Source organism: Poecilia reticulata, linkage group LG13, assembly GCF_000633615.1.
Source record: "Poecilia reticulata strain Guanapo linkage group LG13, Guppy_female_1.0+MT, whole genome shotgun sequence".
Classification (NCBI taxonomy): Eukaryota; Metazoa; Chordata; class Actinopteri; order Cyprinodontiformes; family Poeciliidae; genus Poecilia; species Poecilia reticulata.
The window spans coordinates 1,537,709-1,560,261 of NC_024343.1; the positions used below are offsets into that span (position 1 = coordinate 1,537,709).

General features: G+C 39.3%; 2 protein-coding genes across 7 annotated transcripts in view; both read left to right on the top strand.

The window, feature by feature from the left end:
• Window positions 1–6,922, top strand: part of p4ha3 (prolyl 4-hydroxylase, alpha polypeptide III) — a 13,987-nt gene extending 7,065 nt beyond the window's left edge. Inside the window, exons 7-14 of one of the 4 annotated variants that reach the window (XR_535114.2) lie at window positions 1,283–1,462; window positions 3,109–3,173; window positions 3,281–3,440; window positions 4,169–4,231; window positions 4,526–4,594; window positions 5,754–5,850; window positions 6,320–6,603; window positions 6,699–6,922. Coding sequence is in view for 2 of the 4 variants with exons in the window: in XM_008424888.2 (XP_008423110.1) it covers window positions 1,283–1,462; window positions 3,109–3,173; window positions 3,281–3,440; window positions 4,169–4,231; window positions 4,526–4,594; window positions 5,754–5,850; window positions 6,320–6,390 (705 nt within the window). In the remaining 2 variants the exon portion in view is untranslated. Of the gene's footprint in view, window positions 1–1,282; window positions 1,467–3,108; window positions 3,174–3,280; window positions 3,441–4,168; window positions 4,237–4,525; window positions 4,595–5,753; window positions 5,851–6,319 lie in introns of those variants that run through there. The other 3 variants (XR_535113.2, XM_008424888.2, XM_008424889.2) reach the window with 3 other exon arrangements.
• A 1,628-nt stretch (window positions 6,923–8,550) lies between these two features.
• Window positions 8,551–22,553, top strand: part of c2cd3 (C2 domain containing 3 centriole elongation regulator) — a 21,502-nt gene continuing 7,499 nt past the window's right edge. For 2 of the 3 annotated variants that reach the window (XM_008424890.2, XM_008424891.2), the window contains exons 1-23: window positions 8,551–8,794; window positions 9,400–9,669; window positions 9,984–10,141; window positions 10,598–10,776; window positions 10,865–11,010; window positions 11,686–11,818; window positions 11,899–12,036; window positions 13,285–13,432; window positions 13,509–13,618; window positions 13,707–13,910; window positions 14,008–14,123; window positions 14,850–14,968; window positions 15,873–16,004; window positions 16,091–16,534; window positions 17,019–17,170; window positions 17,696–17,939; window positions 18,221–18,404; window positions 19,416–19,599; window positions 20,417–20,589; window positions 20,689–20,824; window positions 21,031–21,299; window positions 21,430–21,504; window positions 21,593–22,180. In XM_008424890.2, coding sequence (XP_008423112.1) covers window positions 8,743–8,794; window positions 9,400–9,669; window positions 9,984–10,141; window positions 10,598–10,776; window positions 10,865–11,010; window positions 11,686–11,818; window positions 11,899–12,036; window positions 13,285–13,432; window positions 13,509–13,618; window positions 13,707–13,910; window positions 14,008–14,123; window positions 14,850–14,968; window positions 15,873–16,004; window positions 16,091–16,534; window positions 17,019–17,170; window positions 17,696–17,939; window positions 18,221–18,404; window positions 19,416–19,599; window positions 20,417–20,589; window positions 20,689–20,824; window positions 21,031–21,299; window positions 21,430–21,504; window positions 21,593–22,180 — 4,354 coding nt within the window. In that variant the 5' untranslated portion in view covers window positions 8,551–8,742. The remainder of the gene's footprint in view (window positions 8,795–9,399; window positions 9,670–9,983; window positions 10,142–10,597; window positions 10,777–10,864; window positions 11,011–11,685; window positions 11,819–11,898; window positions 12,037–13,284; window positions 13,433–13,508; window positions 13,619–13,706; window positions 13,911–14,007; window positions 14,124–14,849; window positions 14,969–15,872; window positions 16,005–16,090; window positions 16,535–17,018; window positions 17,171–17,695; window positions 17,940–18,220; window positions 18,405–19,415; window positions 19,600–20,416; window positions 20,590–20,688; window positions 20,825–21,030; window positions 21,300–21,429; window positions 21,505–21,592; window positions 22,181–22,553) is intronic. The other variant, XM_008424892.2, reaches the window with a different exon arrangement.

Below are 22,553 nucleotides of genomic sequence, written 5' to 3' on the forward strand. Positions count from 1 at the left end.
CTTGAGATGCCATGAGACCTAAATCCTGAACATCGTGCCATGGAGTGCATCCCAGTTTTCCATGTCTGGCATATAACCATTCATTTTATCTTTAAAACTGGTTCTATTGCTCCTGTGTCCAGACAGAGGGATAACCAGTAGCCCAGCATCATGACCTGTTTGTTCTGAAGATCCTGCAGCTTCCACTTCTCTTCCTAACATGATGCCTCCTCATCCTGACTCTCATACTGATAGGAKGAACCACAGAGCTCTGTTAAGTTAAAAGCACATCTTCTGAAGTTGGGATATTTTTCCTCCAACAGGTTCCAGAGGAATCACCTCAAACCAGATGTTGGACTGGATTTTATTTCAATGTCATTTGTGAATGTTGGACCTCATTTTCAACAGTAGAGCTATAAAGGTTGAAAAAGGTTATCATTTTGGAGAAAGTATCATCAACATCAATATTTCCACTAAATAAGAGGCAAAAAAGTAGTTTGATAAAGAAAAAGCCTCTCAGACTCTGAGCCTAGTGGGGTTCGGAAGGGTACTTGTTCCTTTCTCCAGCAAAATGCCCAAACTATTTTTTTTAAAATATTAAACAATTAATTTAATTTCACATAATTATCGCGGTAGAAGCCATTTGTTTGTTAAATACTTAATGAAACATATTTACTGTGTTTGATGTTTGTTGAGAATACTCACAAAGAACGAGATAAATAGTCCAAGTTTGTTGTTTATTGAACGTTCAGAAACTACAGCGGCTGTGATGCGCCACAGCAAAGGTAAACAAAAGTAAAATAACCTGAACAGGTGATCAACTCTAAACCACTCGCACCTTTTTACTCTCTGTCTTTCTTTGTCATTTAAGCACACCTGACTTTCACACAAAACTTTCCACGATCGACGTGTTGCAGCCCTGCTCTAGTAAAGAACAATTCAGAAACAATATGAAATGAGAAAAAAGCTATTTATTAACTGATTAAGTTGTGTTTTAGATTGTTCTTGAAAAACTAATCAGTCACGGCTGGTTAGTGGCTGCACGCACCCATTGATTCTTTACAGCAGACAGCCGCTCCCCTCCTCCCCTCTCTTGCAGGTACTGCGTACCCCCGCTAAATCTTTTAGGGGTACGCAGTACCCGACCGTACTCGCCTACTTTCACCCCTGTGTATATATACTCACATGTACATCTATATAAGTTTTTTTGACCGTCAACCTTTTAGGTGAATGTATGCAGCAAATTTTGATCCTTGTTCGATCTCATTAACGGACTTCATGATGCCTGTTTTCCCTCTTGCAGCCGAGGCACTTTGAAAACCCCGCACTGTTCTGTGACCTCTTCACCAACAACCACAGCCCTGCGCTGCTGCTGCAGCCTGTGAGGCGGGAGGTCCTGAGCCTGCAGCCTCATGTGGAGCTTTACCACGACTTCATCACAGACGCCGAGGTGGATGACATCAAGAGGCTCGCACAGCCTGGCGTAGGTGATCGTCGCTTGAGCATACGCAGGTCTAGGGTTTCCAGCGTAAACGTTTGACTTTTATTTGCTTTCATTCCCAAATGTTTGTCTGTCTGGGTTTGTCTAGTGATTCTGAAGCAGAACTTAAGACAGTTTTTTTAATTGGTTCGAATTAGCAAAGACCTACATTTATCTTTCAAAGGATGGGTTTTATTTGAGCATTATGTAATGCTATAATGTTATTCTATAATCAAAAATATACTCTGAGTGTTGCTTTGATTTTTTTTGTGTGTGTTTGGGGAACCCTGGAGTCTCCCGTGGCAACCATTCGGGGTGCAGAACACCCCTCCCACACACCTTCCCGTCTTAGCTCCTCCAGACTAGCGGCAGCAGCAATTAGCAAACACTTGGTTTAACTAAATGCCTGCTGAGTTAGGAACTGTTAGAAAGAGGAGGGGTTTCTTAAAGACACAGAAGCCCAATTTCAAGGCATCAAATTGCAAAGTCCAACTTCTTTAAAGTCATGTTTGACATCTACAGCAGTATTATAACAACAACTCAGGTGCTATATAATGGCACCATGTGCCTGGAAAATACATAATGCTGCCCTTAACAAACCCAATGTGAAGAAAATTGTGTTTATTTTCATGCTTGTTTGTTTTTTAATTTCTTCTGCATCCTCATGCTGTCTGTTTTATTGCTTTGTTATCATATTACATCATTTTGGCCCCTTGCATTAATGCAACCCTCCTGAGGAATAAGCTCCAAGTTATTATTTTTATTCCAGCCCTTTTTAATTTCCTCCTGGCCATTTAACCGGATACCATAGCTGTGTTTCTTTTTCATGAAATCAAATCACCAGTTCAGCATCTCAGTCAGATTAGAAATGCTCTTCCGCTTTTCAAGATGGTACCCTGCGATCCATTCTCAACTTCCTTCAAAGGCAAATCTCATTCTACTTCCTGAAGCATGAATCCCCCCCCTTTTTTTTAAGCCAAATTCCTCCAGCAGAGCAAACAATCTCCCTGAGCTTTGCCAGGAAAACACAGTGAGCCTCATGCGAAGATGACATTTAACAGAAACCTTTCTCTTAACTCTCAGCCTGCTGACTCATGTGCTTCAGGATCTGTTTGATGGATTAACTAGGATGATGCCTCTTTAGTCTCTTTGAGGTTTCTCTGAGAGCTTTCCATCCGCTGGTCAGATGGAGAGCTCAGTTTCCATGTCATCACTACGTCAGCTTGTGGGCTAATTGGAAGCAGGCCTGTGGTACCGAGCTGGACGGCTCTTTACTTCCCCGGAGTCGTTTTTGACAGGTCTCTCAGTTTAGTTGTTTTCAGCATATTTCACGAGTTTTCACGAAAGGAGACCGTCCGCTTCAGCGTCCGAACAGTTTAAACTGCAATTTGTTTCTGTTGTTGATTTGAATATCAGGTTGCTTGTTCTACAAAGTGGGTCCGTTTTATACTTCTGTTGGAGATTGGTAAACATAAATTCAGCAGAAGGCAGAGTGATTGCCAACTGCTTTTAGTGGCTTAGAGAAGTGGAGAGTCAGTCCAAAAATATGTGCAGTGACACAGTTTGTGGTTCACTTCAACAGCTTGAGCAATAAAAAAAAAGCCCAAATAAAACTGCTCATATTTTATTTTCTGCCCTTTCATAACAAGTTGAAGAGATCCGTGGTGGCAGCTGGAGAAAAGCAGGAAACAGCAGATTATCGGATCAGCAAGAGGTAAAAAAATAAATAAATAAAAAGTTTTTAAACTATTTTTCCTGCTGCTGGTGTGCATCCGAACATCCGGAGGTGTAACGAACCGACTGGGTATGTTTGATCTCTAGTGCCTGGCTGAAAGGCTCCGGGAGCTCCACCGTTGGGAGGTTGGACCGAAGGATTTCCGTGGTAACGGGTTTGAATGTGACGCACCCGTATGGCGAGTTCCTGCAGGTGGTGAATTATGGGATTGGTGGACACTATGAACCGCATTTTGACCACGCCACAGTAAGTCGACAAAGTTGCGGTTAAGTTTATGTTCATTCCCTTTAAACTTTTCTCCATTTTCCCACATTTCGAGCAAAAACTTGTGTGTATTTAGGATTTTATTTGGGAGAGCAACACAAAGTGATGCATGAATTTGAAGAGTGAATTGAAGGGTTCATGGACTTCAAAGTCTTTTACCAATTAAAGTTTGAAAAGTGTGGCATTCGTTTCCCTTTTTCTCTTATCGCTCTCATCACCATGGTTACACCTCTAACTCTATGGCTGTTTGTAGCAGCCTGCCTCATTGAGAGTCAACATCTTTGCTAAATCTTGGTCAAACCGATCGTGCTCAGTCAGATCGCAGGGGGAGTTTTCATGAGTAGACAGATTTTCAGTTGGATTTATATCTGGACATTGACTAGGCCATTCAAGCACTTTTATCTAAGCTGTTCTAATGTAAGCATGGCTGTATATTTAGGATCACTGTCCTGCTGGAAAGTGAACCACAACTTCAGTTTGGGATCGTTTGTTTCAGATTTTTATCTGGAAAAAGTTTGGAAAAACATGTTATTTTCTCTCCATGTCACTATTCGGCACTATTTTATGTATAAATTGACGCACCAATAAAATAAACTGAAGTTTGTTGCCGTAACATGACAACACATGAAAAAGTTGAAGGGCAAATGTTTGCAAGGTGCCGCGTCTGTTGGTTAAATGTTGACAGTGTTTCCGTGTTGTTTTAAAACCAGTCACCCTCCAGTCCTGTTTTCAAGCTGAGAACTGGGAACCGCATGGCGACCTTCATGATCTACGTAAGTCAAATCTGCGCTTTTAACTTGAGGCTGCTGGTCAGATTTCTGTAGTTTTACTGTGGGCTCATCCGGCAGTTGCCCTGGAGAAAGACTTTTATCTCATGATGCTTTTCCAGCTACTTTACAACTTTTCTCAGTGATTTTCTTTTTACATTGGAATAAACTGATCGTAAAACGTGATAGCTGTGAGAAATAATGATCCCTAAATCATTTCAACTGGCAAATTTCACTTGCATTTATTGCATCAAGGCATAAACACAATACGCTGCTCTAAAGGAATGTTGTTTTCCACAGCTCAGCTCAGTGGAAGCTGGTGGCTCCACGGCCTTCATATATGCCAACTTCAGTGTTCCAGTTGTGGAGGTAAAACACTTCGGTTATCATCAAGATGTTTCTCCTATCTTCACATTTTGATGTCAAGGCTGAGTTTCATATGCTTCTAATCCAGCTATGTGAGAACTATAAATGGAGAGATTTTCTTACCAACAGCTCTGCGTCCATTTCGAGGTTTTCTTTTCTGGTTGCCAGGAAACTCTTTTATGTAACTCCATTAAGTCGCACAATCATTCATATTCTTGGCACGTTTGGGTTTAAAGTAATCTTTTAATTTTACCAACATGTTTTCTCTGAGTGGAAACGATGTGAATGTTTCATAGTGTTTACTTTACGTCTTGTAATTGGAATCTTAAAGAAATAAGTAATCAAACATACAGATGTGCTGCTTGAAACTCCTGTTACAAATTATGAGAACGTGTTTGACCTCTCAGAAGACTGGATAAATTCAGGTAATTTGGTATTAATTTGAATTAATTTAGTAATTGCTGTAAAAATGAAATAGTGTCTCCCGTTAAAATGAACGAGGTTTTTTATCTGGTTGAAAATGTATTTTATACTAGGCTACATCTTTTTGGGGAAAACACAAAACCATCTGACAAGGGACGTGTTAAAATGTGACGGCATATTAGGGCCATCATAATTTTGAGATTAATTTAATACATTTTATATAAAAAAAATTTTGAGTTTCAGAAGTTGAAAACTTTTGAAAATCTTTTAGATTACTCCCAAATTTTTTTGCGATCTTTTAACTTTTCCATCTCAGAAATTAACGTCGTTGGTTTTCTCTTTCTTTTTTTTAAATTTCTGAGCTTAATCTCAAAATTTATGAGTGTTTTTCAAGCTATTTTTTTTTACTTTTGGAGCTCAGAAGCTTCCATGATTTAAAAAAAAAAATTTCAGCGATTAATCTCAAAACATTTGGCAGAAATGTACTCCTCCTTTTCTTTTACCTAACACGCCATCATATAAAACCAACCATCCATCAGCTCATATCCACTAATGTGTAGTTCTACCTTTCAGTCTAATTTGCATATTCAAATGAAATTAGTGTTGGTAGGAAACCAAAACGTGCCTTAGCCCATGAGAGGCCCACATTTTACTAAATCTGCCCCTGATCAAAATAAAAATAATCCATAAGAAGCATGTTTGGCATGTATCAAAATCTGTTCTTTATGGTATTTCTCAGAAAGCTGCTATCTTCTGGTGGAACCTCCACAGAAATGGTCAGGGAGACGAAGACACCCTTCATGCTGGCTGCCCGGTGCTCATCGGTGACAAGTGGGGTAAGACTTGGTGTTCACGCTCGAGACTTTTGGCCAAGAAAATGCCGTCTGCTTCTCGAAACATTCATCTAATCTCCTCATGTAGGAGAGCTGGAGCCCATCTGTGTTTCATTTTGAGTTTGAGTATAGCGATATTACAGCCTGCAGTTCAGACTCTGAGGGCTCATCTTGGAAAGTGAACATCTGCTGCCGGTTGGCTCAGACAAGCAAAATCTATTTTGCAGGCTATTTAAACCGACCTAAGGATAATAATAATAATAATAATAATAATAATAATAATAATAATGATAATAACTGGGAAGCAGCTGCAAAAGAAGTCACTGTGTAGGTCAACAACAACTTGCACTTTAAAAACAGGTGGGAATGCTTGTTGGAAACGTGTTTGGAGAGGCTGAAAAAGAGACGCATTGGTCAACGCTGTTTGCTTATTTTTGTTTGACAGCAGTTCCAATATGTCTCTGTACCACAGTGGCCAACAAATGGATCCACGAGTACGGTCAAGAGTTTGAGCGTCGCTGCAGCCCGAATCCTGAGGAGTGAGAGGGAGTACAAGCCTTTACTACTGTCAGGCACGTTGGCAAGGAGAGATGAGGCAGCAGCCAGAGAGAGAGCATGTGTGTGTGAGTGTGTGCGTGTGTGTGTGTGTGTGTGTGCACAGACGAGGGAGGTGCCAGAGGGGCCAGCCTGCACCTTTGATTGGAGCCCAGGACCCCAGGGAGCCTGGACACTCCTGCCGTGGATGTGGAGGTGAAGGTGAAGGTGGAGCAAAATCAGCCCATGGAGACCAACTGTTTCCATCAGTCACTTCATGCTAGTGGAGGAGTGTTTACCTTTCTTGCATTTCGCAGGAATGCTGGAAGACGCTCGTGCAGGGCACACGATCTGCGTTGGACGTAAATTATCAAATTAAACGTGTCCTAAATTTGGTAATCATTGAAAATGTAAAGCTCAGACTGCGTAAAACATCTCATTCTATCATGCCTGATGGAAGAGTGTCGTCACTGTCACTGTTTCTGACTCAGACCGATGAAGACGTGGTCTAATGAAACAAATAAACCATTAAATCAGCCTCTTTCTATGCCTCATACTTATATCCCTGTTAGTCTGACCGTTTTTAAAACTCTCTGAACAAACAGCTGACCTTGTGTGCATATTTCTCTGATATGTGTCAAAATACTTCTCAAGCCTCCTGAAAACAGGTTGATGTTGGTTCGTAGAGAGTATTAAAATCTCAAATCCGTTGAACCCTTCTGCATGGAAATGTTGTGGGGAAAGTCCTGCCGCTTGACTGGCAGAGATCTTCATACTTTTTCATTCCCACAGAGACATAAATTTTATTTCCAGCTGAGGCAGTCTTTCCAGCCACAGACAGACACACAGAAAATATATGAAGAGAGCGTGTAACAGATCTCTATTGCACATTCCTGCGCACACACTGAGCAATATTTTCCCATGGAGCTGTTAGAGAGAGGAAGGTTGTTCTGTATTGTTTCGCTGGAGGCCCTAGTAAAAAGCTTGAATGTACAACAAAAATGACCCTTGGACTTGGACGGAATTGTTTAAAAACTCACATTTTGGAGCTTATATTATTTAGAAGTGGTAATCATGTGGTTTACATACACTATGTGCTTTTATTAAGATTAGAAATTATGCTGTTAGGATGTTCGATCTGCAATCGAATAAACCAGAAAGTTTGGAAAACTCCCAAGTCACTGATGTGACATTATTTTTAATATCACATATTTATGTGATATTTATTTTTTCCCTCTCCCTACACACACAGTGCAGCTCTCACTGTTACCACAGCAAACATGCAGAGTGACTCAGCGGCTGTTCAAACTACCTAAAACACACATGAGAAGATCTTTGGTATTCTGCAACAAACTGTCAAAAAGTGGGGAAAAATAGAAGCTTAAAGTGATCCGCCAACAAATTTGAATCTACAATTCATTTCGTTGTCAACCTGATTAATTTCCTCATGTGAGTGGGTTTAAATCATTCATGTCATAACGGTCTTTCTGCATCTCCTTCGTTTTTATAGAAATAATGTGACAGATCAGTGCTTCCCTCTGCTGGTGGTGCCCACATGATGGAGTCTGTGATGCCTCATGTTTTATATAAACAACAATATTGGGAACTTAATTAATTCAATTATTTGTAACCCAAATTAAGAACTGTCTGACAGTAAGATGTAATTTACTGTAATTTATATGTATCTAATCTACATAGTGCAACATTTTGCATGCGTATTAAATAAGCAAACACATTTATCATTTTGATAAGGGAGTCTGACGAAATTTTGGTATACTGAAGTGTTTTCAGTGATGTATATCATATTACATTTATAATCTAAGACATTTGGGAAAATATACTTCTCTTGCTCTTAATTTAAATATCTTGTGAACCTAGAAATAATATGTTTGCCTTTGCTTCCTGAAATATTAATACACTGTTCATAAGAGCCTCTAAAAAGAACTTGGGAGAGGGTGGAGTAATTGAAAAAAGGGGAAATCAATATAATAATTTTAAATTATCATCGTCGTAACCTAGATGGCGCAGTGAAAGAAATAACCAAGTAAAAAAACAGAAAATGAAGTAAAGACAGAAAGAAGGAAGGAAAAGAAAAGAGGAAGAAAGAAACAGACTATATTTCCCAGAATGCATCAGTAAGGCATTCTGGGTAGCGGAAGTGTGTCTTGTTGCTCGGAGACAGTTTTCCGCGCTTGTTCGGTTTGTGTGTACTTGTGTGTGCGCGCGGCTAGTTTAGCTCCAGTTAAACTGATTATTAGTTCACCGAAGAGCGATAATAAACATGTCAGCGAAGGGTTCATGCTCTGTTTCGGAGAGACTACCAGTTATACCAGTTACGGTCTGTTTTTACTGAACTGAGGAATGAAGAGTAAGAAACACAAGTCTGCCAAAGCTGCAAGCAACAAAAGGAAAGGTAAATGTAACGTAGCTAGATGCTAATGTTATGCTACTTATAGGTAGCTCGTCCAACCAACTGTCACTTTCGTAAGAACATATACGAACGCTATGAAATTGTTCACATATAAATTATGTAATGTCTCATTCTGCACCGTACTGACATTTTTGATTCAATAAAATGACTCACAACAATATTTAATATGTTATAACTCGGTATTTTATCCTTTACAGCCAGAGGTGGTATTTACCCAGTTACATTTGCTTCAGTAACTTTTTTGGGGGAAATGTACTTTTATGATACTGTACTTTTTACTTGAATAATATTATTAGTAAGATTCAGTACTTTTACTGAGCCAAATTTCTAAATACTGTAAATTACTTTAAATTACTTTAATAAATGAAATGAATACAAATACAGCAGACAGAGACACACTGTTAAAGTGCGACCTCTTGTTTGTACACGAGCTTTTTTTCTGTCAGATCTATTGAACATGTTTCTTTCAATTAGGTCTGCATGATGCGTAGCAAAAACCAGCTTGGACTGCAATAAATTTTAGCTAACTTTTTAAGTAACTGTGTGTTGTGTGTCTCCGGCTTGGTGTAACCTGACTTAACTGTCAGTCCCCAGCGATGTGTCTCCCTCAACAAGCCTCCCCCCTCTCGTTGAGGGACAGCTGAGGTGCTTCCTGTGTGTGACAGTGAGCAGGGTCTTATGGACAGTCCACAAGCCTCCGTCTCCAACGTTCATCAGGTTGCGCTGGTGGGGCGAGTCGTCCAACGGCACGCACTTCTTTCCAAGAGATGCATCCCAGGTGGCTCAAAGAACCATCAAGAGCACAGCTCGCTACGCGATCCGCTGCGGCCCGAAGCAGTTCACCTCATACCTTACAGGTGAATAACTTCTCTCCGGGTCCCATAGCTTCCTCCCGGACTCCAAAACACGACTGTTAGGTTCATCGTTCTGCGTGCATAGTCGTTTTCTGTGTCTCTGGTAGTCTGTCCAGGGTGTACCCTAATGCTCGCCCAATTACTTCTAGTGCTAGAAATAAGCGCCAGCTCCCAGAATAAGCGTGTTTATTATTACTTTTTTAAAAGGCTTTATTGGCTCTAGTTTCCCAGGATAATCATGTTTAGATGATGGATGGATGGATGGATATCTGTCACGTTTTTGCCTTTACAAATCAATAGCTCTTTTTTCTGAACAGATATGGGCTCTTTGGTGCTGGAGGTTCTGACTAAGCCGAATCATTTACCAGTTGCTCGGGCTCAAGTTGCTGGGATTTCCCATCTGTCTCTGTCGCAGCCTATTAGTGGATTTTACACTCTAGTGTCGCCAACCTCAGAAAAGCTGGGAGAAGTCCAGGTGAGCAGACTGATCAGTTCAACTGCAAACTTTACTGGATGATAAATTGTCCTAGTAATTATTGTGATAAATGATGATATTGTTGTTTTGAGACAATTTTCAAGTAATATAATGAACATGGCATAATGATGCAAGTTCTCCCTCAAAAAGACTAACAAACTTTATTTTTGTACAGAACACTCAACACTGGAACTGGAAGATATTTTAAATATCCGAAATAAAAAACAGCAACCAAAAAACAACAATAAAAAATGGAAACCAAAACACACACAACTAAAACCATAAATAAAATGGATTATGATGTTTCTGTAAACAAAATTGCACTTCAAAAAATCAAGCTCATTTTAATTTATCATGCAATTAATTGTTCAATTGCCTTATACAGGCTTAAGTGTAACTGAAATATTCTGTAATACTAAAATATGTTGTTTTTCATCTCCAATCTTGACTTCTTAGCTTTCCCTGAATCTGGAGCCTCTGACTGAAGCCTACGACAGCAGCAGCTCAGCCCCCGCCACAGACACTACCGTTGATAAGCAGCAGGTACCCAAACTGACGGCTCCCCCGCCGCCAGTACTCGTCACCGCTGGAGGTGGGAAAGAATCCGGCGGGAGCAGTGGTGGAAACACACCAAGGTTTGGGAGAGTTGCTGAACCCATACAATACTCTCCCTTGCTTTTCTCCTCTGTTAATCTCTTGTGTTCCTTGCTTTGTTCATTTTAGAGGAAAAGACCACTTATATTTTCAAAATGTCCAGATGGATAAGAAGACGCTGGAGAATCAGGTTCCTACGTCCAGCAAACTTCAAAACAGCGAAATTGTTGGAAGTCCCTCGATAGCAGAGACGAGAAATAATGACATCTTCTCGGGTCAGCAGCAACATCATTAACTGCATTTCCATTCCAGATGAGCGCAAATCTTTGTCTATATTCTAATTTTATAATATATCTATATATGGCTAATGTGAAAAAAACACAACATTGCAATGGCGGTGTTTCCATTAAATAAGAAATTAAATTAAAATAACGTGAAAAAGCTTGTTCACGCGATGTCATTAAAAATCATAGCAGCGACAGATGTAAACAGTTACATGAGATGCATTCATAATTTAGCCATTTAGCTCATCATCTATCAGCCATCAAAGGAGAGAGCTCTGGTGGAGCCAGCTGCACATTGTCCCAAAAAAACAAAACAGAACAATCTATCACCGCACTACTACTTCCTGTTGTCTTCTTAGTTGTTTTCATAAATAGTTACATTCAGCTGTTTATTACGTGACTCATGTGACCCATAAAAAGTGTTTCCATTGCAGTTTTGTGAAATACAACTATTTAGCTATGGTCGAAACACCACCTCATTCTAGCTCAAAAGTCTTTTTCAAAAAACTTCAGTTTTTTCTAAATTGGCATGTTCCCATTGGGCGTATTTATTTTTGTAATTTCAGTTTGCACAATTTTATGGTTAATAGAAATGCAGCTGGTCAATCACTAATGTGGAAAAGCTAAAATGTCCAGTCATAACTGTTAACCTTTTTCTGGTTGCAGTCATTTTGGAGCGGGGAAACAAACTCAGGAATGCAATGGTGGAGTCGGCTCTGAATTGTGACGTCGACTCTTCTCTACCTCTGAAGGACAGTCCTCTCCCTCTCCCTAAGGACAACATCCAAACACCTAGAGAGTCAGTGGCCTTTATTTTTTTAAAGATTCCAGAAATGCACATGTTTTTTTAATACCTGCTACCCTGCTTTATGTTTGCAGCTTGTTCCCTTCTACATCACATATGTTTCTTCAGGATATCCTGCATGCAGACTCTGGGGATGGAGCCATCCCCTCAGACAGTGGCCTGGACTGTCTGCCAGACATGGACAAAAGAGCTGTGGATCTGCTGCTTGGCAGGTAGACTCACTGGATTTGTGCCACTTACATTTTTCACCTAGTGTTATCACTTTACAATCCCGAATGGCAATACATTTTATTGGGATTGAGTAGTTTTGTATTTGCCCCAATTTTAAATGAGTAATTTGTAGAACCACTTTTAAAGGGGTGGTTTTATATAATAACTTTTTTGTGCTTTATATCATGTTAAAATGTTATTGCCTCATCAAAAAGCACCTGATGCTACTGTGCATCTGCTAAGCTCATTATATGAACTACTTCTTTAAAGAGACACAGGCTGAATTTCAAGTTGTTAAATTACAAAGTCAAATTTGTTTTAAGTCATATTTGATAAAGGCATCATTTTTATACTAACTGAAGGTAACATAGCTACTTGAATCTGCCATGAAAGGTCACTATGTCCCTGGAAAATACAAAATACTGCCCCTTAAGTACGAGTCAAGCTGGAAGTCTTAGAGTATGTCTACAAACTTTGCAACAACCTCTTTGTCAAAAACAATCAGTATCTCAATATAATGATTACTGTAAAAAAAGAATTATCATTCATTTCTTTGTGTTAAAATCAATACAAACAGACCCGTTCAGATTTTCCCAAATTGTTGCATTTCCCCCGCCTGCAATGCTGCAATGACAAACCTTACCTCTCTCCACTGAGCAGCTGGACGTTTTAAACTCTGCTAACATGACGATCACAACCAGATAAATCTAGTCTATCACATAAAGTTCCAATAAAATGCAATGGAGTAAAAAAAATGTAAGGGGTGTAAAAACTTTTGCAAACACTGAAAGGTGAATTGTATTCAGGTGACAAATGAATGATACTTTAAATGCATATTATTTCTGTTTCCTATTCAAGCATCAGATTTTATTTTTTAGTTTTATTGCTAAACATATTTGTCAACCTTGCCTCACAGATATATTATAAAATCAGAATTTAAAAAAATTACATTTGTTGTGTTAATGTGACAAACCTTTTGCAAATATTGTGTTTTTTATTTCTTTATTTGACCTTTTTTTTATACATTTTGTCTGATTGAGATCCAAAATCCCATTTACAATACAGTCCTGTTTTGATAAAATGAAATTACAAATGAAGCAACAAGACAAGCAATTAAGAAATTTGACTTAATTAGATAATAAAATATGAGCTAAAAAGAAGAGCATATTTYATAAGATTTCCCTTTTTGTTTTAGAATAAATTTGAATTGTTTCCAGCATTTTTTTATTTGTTTTCTGTTTCCCCCCCAGCTCTGTGACATCTGGACTGCCTCTGTGGGACATCCAGGGGTCACCTCCTGAATCTCTCTCCGGCCACAGCAGTGTGTGTGGAGACAGCGAGCTCAACGATCCGCTTTACGATCAGAGCTTACTGGAAAATCTGTTTTACAAAACTCCTGTGAGTATTTACTCTTTATCTTTTAGTTTTAGCCATTTTTTCCAGGTCTCAGCTTATTGAAGTTATTGTTTTTAAGCACTCAGACACTGCACCAGATTTTGCAGGGGACAACAGTCAAGGAGCAGCAACATCAAATAAAACTCATCCAGAGATATCGAGGCAGTCTAAACCTGGGATCAGCCAAAGGTAAGAGCCTCAAAAAACATCCTAAAGTCGTTTGGTTTCATTTAAAAACACCAAAGGCTATTCTGACCCACATTTTGACTTTTTTCAGTCCAAATTTAGATGAACAGCAGTTTGCAGATCGTGGCGATGATCTCTACTCTTCATTCAGTGCAGAGCAGCTTAAGTTGCTGAGTCTCATCCGAATAGCAAGAGTTACCGTCGAGTCGCTCGCCGTCCTTGCAGGCGGCTTAGCCACCACAACCAAGAAGGCTGTCAAAGGGAAACCTCCGCGCCCATTTCCCAGCAAGAAATGGTAAAACAATTAGTAATGTTCATTTTAGCTAAAGCTAATCTTAGCATTTTTAACACTTACATTTGAGAATCTCTGAATCTCTTCTCTTTTTTTATAGCACATATTTTGTGGAGTATGTTTTTCCGATGACTTCAGCCTCGGGTCAGTTTGGGCGGAGTAAAGGTGGAGATGTAGACGTGACCAGAGCTGTTTCCAGTAAAATCGCTTTTGGAGGTAACTCTTCCTGTTGTTATTTGTAACTGAACCATTAGTCAGATTAATCTTGATGAATTGGTTATTGAAGCCATCAATTAATCGTTAACTGGAGTATACAGAGACTTTAAAAATTTCTGAAAGAACAACACACTCGGCGCAATAATTAACCCAAAGCTATACAAAAATATCTACTTTTTTTTTTTTTTTAAATACACATTAATTACTAAATATGTTCCACACAGAATTCATCTAGTGGTAGTCTTAGCTTTAGTTTTAGGTTCAAATTTAGTAAAAAAAATTGTCTTAATAAGCATCTTTTGGAATCCAGTTATTAATCGGTTAATGCAGAAAATCAACAGATCTGCCATACACTGTATTAATGTAAAGTAAAACAGAAAGAGTAGAGCTTTTAACATGTTGACGTTAAAAGTGTTTTTTATCTGCAGATATATTCTTTGGTACAAATGATCAAGCTTTCACAAAGAAATGCTGTTATTGCAGTAAAATGTTTTATTCTCATTTGAAAAAAGATATTGATTAATTTGATTATTTGCATTTCAATGTTGTATAAAGAAAGGTTAAATAAAAAATCCACACAATCTGCCATTTTTTTGTATCTGAATAATCGTCAGAATAATACATAATAATCAATTACTAAAATATACATTAGCTGCGGCCCTGCTTTGTAAAACTGTTCCTTATGGTGTTTGTGTCTGATGCAGCTTCTCTGTGTGTTTCTTTAAGCTGTAAAGTTCCACCAGCTCTCTGTGTTTCCTGTCCACTTCAACGCCGCAGCGATCAAGCTGTGGTGGGAGAGCGAGCTCACTTTCAAGATTTACTCAAGAAAGAGTGACCAGAAAAAAGTAAGTTACTCAGACTACTTTAGTTAGCTTCTACAAACAAATTTTATTTATGGAAAGCAAGCACATAACAGTCAGTGAGATCTAAACATTAAGATAAATACTAATTCAAATTTTTCTCTCCCGTCTGACCACTCAGTTGACGGATACACAACAAGCCTCATTCACCCTTAAACATCCTAATCATTTACCCATTCATATGTTATACAGATACTGGAAGAYAAGAAATAAACTCTCAACCATCTGATAGCCATACAGATACTTTTCCCAGTTGTAAGCAAATATATCAAAAATGTTTTACAGAAGTTCAAAATACAATGACAAGTGTGCAAACAGCATGAGATCTAAGTAAAATAATAATAGAAAACCGATCAAAACTGTCAATTATAATGTAAAACTGATGAAACAGTCAAAATTTAAGGAGTAAGGAGTAGATATGTGATCAAGTTTGGATTAAAGTAAAATTAATTATAAGAAATTCTGAGGATATCACTGTAGAGGACAGGACTAAGTGGAGAGAGAGAGATGGTGAATCGCTGTGGCAACCCCTGAAGAGAAAAGCCGAAGGACGAGATTATTTAATAAAAATTTTAAAGCCCATGAAAATTTATTTTAATCCTAACTATAATAATAACAACAAAAGTAAAATCTATATGTTTTTGGCCCTAAGAAGTTGATTAATTTTTAGGCTGATTTGTAGAGTTTATTTAAATGTATGATCAGTAACCTTTTGCTGGTGCTGTACAATTTTTAAACATAAATGTAATTTTTTTCCCCATTTTTAAAATTTTTGCTACTTTATTAATTTAAAATACCTTTTTATAATAAGGCTAATTAAAGCAGTTCAAGATATTGACCATTTGCCGGTGTGACAGGTGCTAGAAATGTTTTCTCTCTGTTTTTGCAGCCTGTTTTTATTGGTAAGGCCGTTCACGCTCTGCGTAGTCTGCTGCAGAGCCAGGAGCTGAGTCAGTCTGTTGTTTTGCCGGTGTGCGGCTCTGAGGGAACCAAAGAAACGCGGGATGTTGGACCTCTCACAGTAATTTTTAGTTTTTTATTTTACTTGTTTATTTTTGTAAGCAACAAACTTAAGGGGTTGTGACCCAGTTGCTATATATTTTGCAGGTTTCCATAGAACTAGGAACACACAGCAAAAGTTTCTCTAATGAAAAAACAGGGAACATGATTGCGAGAAACACGCTGCCTTTGAAAATCGCAGCCAACCCCGAAAGAGAACATGTTGGAAGATCTCTGCGTTCTGACATGGAGGCCTTATCGGCTCCAGCGATGGATCCTCCCAGGCTGAATGTTTGGACTCTTCAAACACATACGAGGGAATCGTCGAATCCTCCTGGGATCCGAACATCTCCGCTTAAATCTTCTCAGGCCGAAGAGGAGCCCCAGGTCCTTCTGCATGCTTTACTCATGGTTCCAGATGGGAAGAAGTTCAGCTGTGGGCCACAGCAGGCTCCAAACGTCTTCTTAAACTGTAAGCTATTCTGGTGCGATGAGACGGCCAGATCCACGGTCAGCTGGGGCCGGGCAAACCCCACCTTCAACTTTGTTCAGGTGAGTTCAAGAAACTCAGCCATCTCCATCGGTCTGAATCACTTCATTTAATTTCACTGCCATTCTTGCTAAACGTGTCTGTTTGTTGCTAACCATCTTTTCTGATTTAATCTTTGAAGACTTATATCACTAAGAAATCTGCTTTTCCTCAGTGAATATTTGAATATTTAGAGAGTCGTGTGTTTTTCACTGTGTTTATGTTTTAAATAGCTTTTGCTGTCCTACTTCTCTATTTTTGTCCAAGCACTTTAAATAATTTTCTGTGAACATTCAAACATCACAACCTACTTTGCGGTTTTAATTTAATTGTGCATCAAATAATGTACAGAGGGATGTAAGGGTGCTCTCATTGTGATGTATGAGGAGAGAAGCGAGTAGATTTGCTGGGACACACGTTTCAGTGAAAATGTAAAAAAAACCCAAAAAAATACTACAAAATAAACCAAATATGATTGTCTTTTTTGTTGTTGTTTTTGTGTAAAAGGTAACGCCAGTGGGATTAACAACAAAACTTTTAGAGCGTATGAAGGATAACATGATGGTGATTGAAGTATGGCAGAAAACTGGAAGCTCCGGGAACGATCGACTCTTCGGCCTCGTTAAACTACCTTTACATCAATTCTACGTGTCATTTAGGTAAGACAACAAAAACAAGTCCATTTTTTATAACTGTACAGGGAGTTATTAAGCAAAATTGTCTTTTTGAGCTTTATGTCATGCTATGATATTATTCCCTCATCAAAAACATTAGACCTAGAGTTTTGAGGTTCAGTGTGAAGTGCTTTTACTAAAAAAAAGTTTATTGGTCTTTGAGAGGGCGAACTTGCATTATTATTCCATCATCAATATAATACTTGAAAATGGTCTCAAAACAACAATATTATTTTTTATCTCAATAATTACTGGGAGAATTTATTGTCCAGCAAAATTTGTTATTATGACAGATGTACATCCATCCAAACTCTTCTTTTTAGCAGTAAACTTGCTGAAAGTTACCTTATTTACTTTCTCCTCTGAGGGGCGCTGTTGTGCAATTTAACAGCTAATTGAGAGCTGTGTCACACATTGTATCAATATAACTTGCCAAAACTGACTGCAAACTGGGCAGCATGAAACCCTTTTAATGGGATTCGATATTTCCCTTCCTTTTCTTACTTTTAGGGACCCAAAGATCACCCAGCTCCTTCTGCAGGCACAGTACCCAGTTTTAGGGGTCGACTGCTACATGCCTGTCATCGACGTGTTCTCAGGCTGCTGCAGGGGAAACCTTAGGGTTGTTCTGGCTATGGGTCGGGCAGAGCAGATCATCTCCCTCCAGCGCACCAGAGATGAGGAGTACGACTCGTCGCCTCACGTGGTGAGACCAGTTCACATGCTCGATCACCAGCCACACCCACAAACAAAGGTATGTGCTCAGCACTTCTAATATGTAATAAAAGAGCTGTTACTCTGCTTTCACTTATTCATATTAAACATATTTGCTTACTGATGTGAATAATAGAATGGCTGATTACATCAGTGAAGAACTTCACTTTAAACAGTCTCAGAACCTCACCCTCTTCTTTTACTTATGCTACATAAAGGCACTTGTACAATTGTGTTGATGCACAAATACTGAAACATTGTGACACCTTTGCTTGAATTACTTTTCTTAAATAACCTTTAACCCCAGCCTTTGTCTTTCAGGTGAATGCAGCGCAAGTGAGGATTATGAGGGAGCATGTGTTTGTTCTAAGAGTGGAGAAAGTCAGCGGACTGACCCCTCTGCAGTCCACAGTGTGGGGAGAGGCTGACTGCTACGTTCACTACAGTTTCCCCTCCCAGGAGTTCAGCGCTGCCTCCAACGTTGATCCGAGCCTTGTAGAGAGCAGTAAGGCTGCCCTTAAATAAAAATAAAACTTTAAACCTAAGCCTGTCACAATAAGCAATTAATGAATTAATTGTATGATAAACGATCATTTCCATTCTGATCATTAGTATTTTTTGAAGGGCAATTTTCCTCACAGAAGCATCATAATCCATTTTATTTATGGTTTCGGTTGTTCGCGTTTTTATTAGAGATTGACCAATGAAAGTTTTTTTTTTTTTTTTTAAAGGCCTATATTGATACCGATTCTTTTTACATCAATTCAACTGATCCCAATATGTGCTGCCAAGTTTTTTTCATCTGGAAGCCAATATTGCTTTTTCATTGTTCATTTACATGATAAAAAATCACACAATCATAACAAATGTTACACAAGTCTCAATTTATTAACGTAACAAATTAAGGATTGGTGGCAAACAATATGGAACATTTGACACCACTGAGACAGAGTCAGGCTTTCAAAGTGCAGATAGAGCTAAACTAAACAGTTAAAAATATATTGAAAGTTGAAAACTTGTCCTTGTTGTTTGCATTTAGTCTTGTAACATTACCAGCCGCTCTCTAGCATGGAGGGATCGGAAAAGTGTTTGGTCACGTTACCTCAAGGCATGGTTTCTGGATGCACTATTGCATCGGTGAATGCATACTCATAACAGCCGACGTTGGTATAAGAACAAAACACAAATATCGTCCCAAAATATTGGGCAGGAGATGTATTGGTCAATCTCTAGTTTTTATTTCTGTTTTTTTAATTGGTTTTGTTTGTTTCGTTTTATTTTTGATAGTTAGAATATCTTCCAGTGTTAAGTGTTCTTTGTACAATTAAAGTTTGTCTTTGAGAGGGCAAACTTGCAATTGTATGTATCAGTATATTACGATGCTTAAAAATGGTCTCAAAACCATTGAGTTATTATTTCTGGGACAGTGTATCATCCAGTAAAATTTGTCAATGCGACAGACCTATTTAAACCCAACATGTTACCTTCCTCTTAGCCCTAATTCTTCCTCCACCAGGCTTGAACCTGAAGCCGTATCGTACCATCACCACTCTTTGCGTCCCGGATCCGGTGTTTGGTCACACCGAGACTCACGTCCTTCTCGCTCCTGAAGGAGTTCCTGTCCAGCGACTGCTGCTCAGCTCACTGTCGAGTCAAGGCCTGAGTAGTGGAGGAGGCGTCCAGTTTGAAGTGTGGTGCAGGTAAATGTCATATTAAAAGGGACATGTTATTCAAAATTCCCATTTTGCATGTTTTTGTACTTCCATTTGGCTTTTGACTGCTACTAAAAATAGCCTAAGTGCTTAAAGAAACACCTAGCTCTTTTTTGGCAATAAGTTCATGTTTTTTGGTGTTTGGGAAAGATTTTTTCAAAAACTTCTGTTGTAATGTCACAAATCAGCAGGCATTGCCCTTCTCCTAACAATCCCAGCGACGTGCTGCTTGTCACCTAGCAACCCAATTGGAGTTCCAGGAGGTTTGGTCAGCTGGTTTTTACCATTGTATGCGCTGTGCAATGGCTGCTGGAAAACACAAGCGATTTGTTGACTTGCCATCTAGAAATCACTTGCTGTATTTTTTTTGGTTGAGCAGGAAGCTCCACTTCTGCTTTTCAAAGATGTACAGTTGTATAACTGCGCATCTGTTTGCAGCCATTTTCACATGCGAGTACATACTTCAGTTGGGGGGGCGTGTATTTACATTTATAGTGACAAGATGCCCTAAAACAGCTTGTTTTGATCGGAGCTCAAGATAGCAAACTGAAATTTAATCATCCAAGAATGATTTTGTTAAAAAAAATGTAATGAATATGTTTTGCATAGACCATTGACCTATCCTAACCTGTTGAAAGAATCACATTTATTGGCTGAGTATTTTGTCTTGGCTTTGACATAATATGGTTACACTGTACACATGTCCTTAAGTTGCTGTTCTCATTTAGTAACATTAAAACTCCAACATTTCCCATTCTGGCAGCTGCTGGTTTGTTTATTAGATTCTCATCATTTTTATTTGCAGATATTATTATCCAAATGTCAGAGATCAGCTTGTGGCCAGAGGATTGCTTCCCTTGTCCAAATTATGTGCCATGGCAACCATGCAGAAACAACATCCTAATGAGGCTCAGATGTTCTCCCTTCCCCTGGTTCCAAGGACTGAGGGCCACTCAGGATTTCAACCTCAGCCTTCAGGTAAGCACATGCACATCTGTAAAGGTGATCCAGATGAAGACTATGTCTAAAACAATAACAATGTGCTTAGCCTGTTTTTTTTTTGTTCCCCCCCCTCAGGTTTGCTGGATATTTACATTCGCTACAAGCACAGGCCTGTCCGACCTGAAGGACAGGCTGGTAGAGGAGCTGCTTCCCGTGTTGTGACGCTTGTGGTTCAAGTGCACAGAGCGTCTGGGCTGAAGGCAGCAGCAAGGTACACTATTAAACTCGCCTCACAACATATTGGAGTGTTTTACTGTGATTCATCTGTGTAATTTTCACAAACGGAAGGTCATAAAGTGATAAATGCTTACGTATACAAAGCTTTGGAAACATATTCAAGTTAAAGCCGAGCATTTTTTGTACTAGCACAGTAACTCCTGGTTCTTTTTCATTCCATCCTCTTTTCAATCTTTTCAGAGCAATATCAGAAGAAAACAATCAAATCAGCCATTTAATGGAGGTTGGGGTGAACCCTTTCGTCACAGTCCACCTGCCCTTCTTACCTGACAGCGAGAGGAGGTGTACCCGCACTGTGGCCAGGACTTTCTGCCCTGACTTTGACCACCACATGGAGGTGACCTGTGACCTGTTGCTGCACATGAGCAGCGGGGAAACCTGTAGCCTGGCTGAGCAGCTGGAGCAGGCATCCGCTGTCTTTACTGTCTGGAACAGAGACGGTCAAAAAGGTTAGAGGAGCTCAGTTTACCTCAGACCCAAATTTGATTAGAGTCTTATTTGGGTCTGAGTTAGCTCACAAAGGTAAGGATCACAAAGGTGAGTTTGTGTTTTTAACATTTTTGTTCTGTTCCCTTGCAGCATCTTCTGAGCAAACGCAGATCATGTTAGGTTCTGTGAAAATACCATTGGTTGATCTCATTTATAAAAGAACAGGTCTGTTACTTATTAAAAAAGTATGATGGGGCAAGCTGCTCTCTTTAATAAGCACAGAAGTTAATTCATGTTTTTCTCAAACATTTAGGTATTTCTGGCTGGTTCGGGCTGTATTTAGTTCGTAAAAAACGTCCTTCACAGCCGGAGCACATCTTGGTCGGTGGCCTGGAGCTTTCCATCAGCTTCCCTCACCACTCAGACAGAGAAAGGGTGATTAAAGCTGCCGAGGGTTTGGGCTGGGAAATGGCACATCAAGATGATGAAGAATCCTGGGAAGAAGGCATGAGAAAACTCTCACTGACTTTTTTAATGCCTAAAGCGTGGCTTCCTGTCCATTGTCTGCTTCCTCCGGGGATGAGCGAGCTTCAGCGCTCTACCTACTGCTACATCAGGTACAAGTTCTTTGACCAGGACGCCATCTGCTCCCGACTGAAGCACCCGTGTGTTGAGGGCGACCAAGCCACGGTGAGCTTTGAAGRAAGTAGAACGGTGGAGCTGGGAGTCACTCAACCTTTGGTGTGGTATCTGCGAGAGGAGAAGCTGGAGGTCCAGGTGTGGGTCACCTTCTCTAAAACCAGGACTACAAGGCCAAGCGACTCAGACCGACTGGTGGGGTCTGCATTTGTTGATGTGGCTTCTTTTGCAAAAACTCCCAAGCAGAAGCAGTCACTGAGTGGTATGTAAGAAAAAAAATTTACTTATTCAGGGTGTCTTTAAAAAGTCTTACATTCATGAAGCTAAAAATTAGCCTTAGAATATTTAAAATACATTAGAAAAATGTAAATTAACCTTAAATACATGAATTGCAGGTCTTACATTTTGTTGTGGCAGAACTATTAAATCTATGTAGTTTATTTTTCTCTTGGAACTTTTTTGTCCGGCAGACGTTTTAAGTTCTGCCGGACATTAGGTCATTAGGTTCTGTGACTTGAGGCGATTGAGGCTACAGCTAACTAGGGCTGGCCAGTAAATCAGTAACAAGATATATCAGGATAGACACTTGATCAAAATCAATAGATAGTACGTCAGAATGTTAATATATATATATA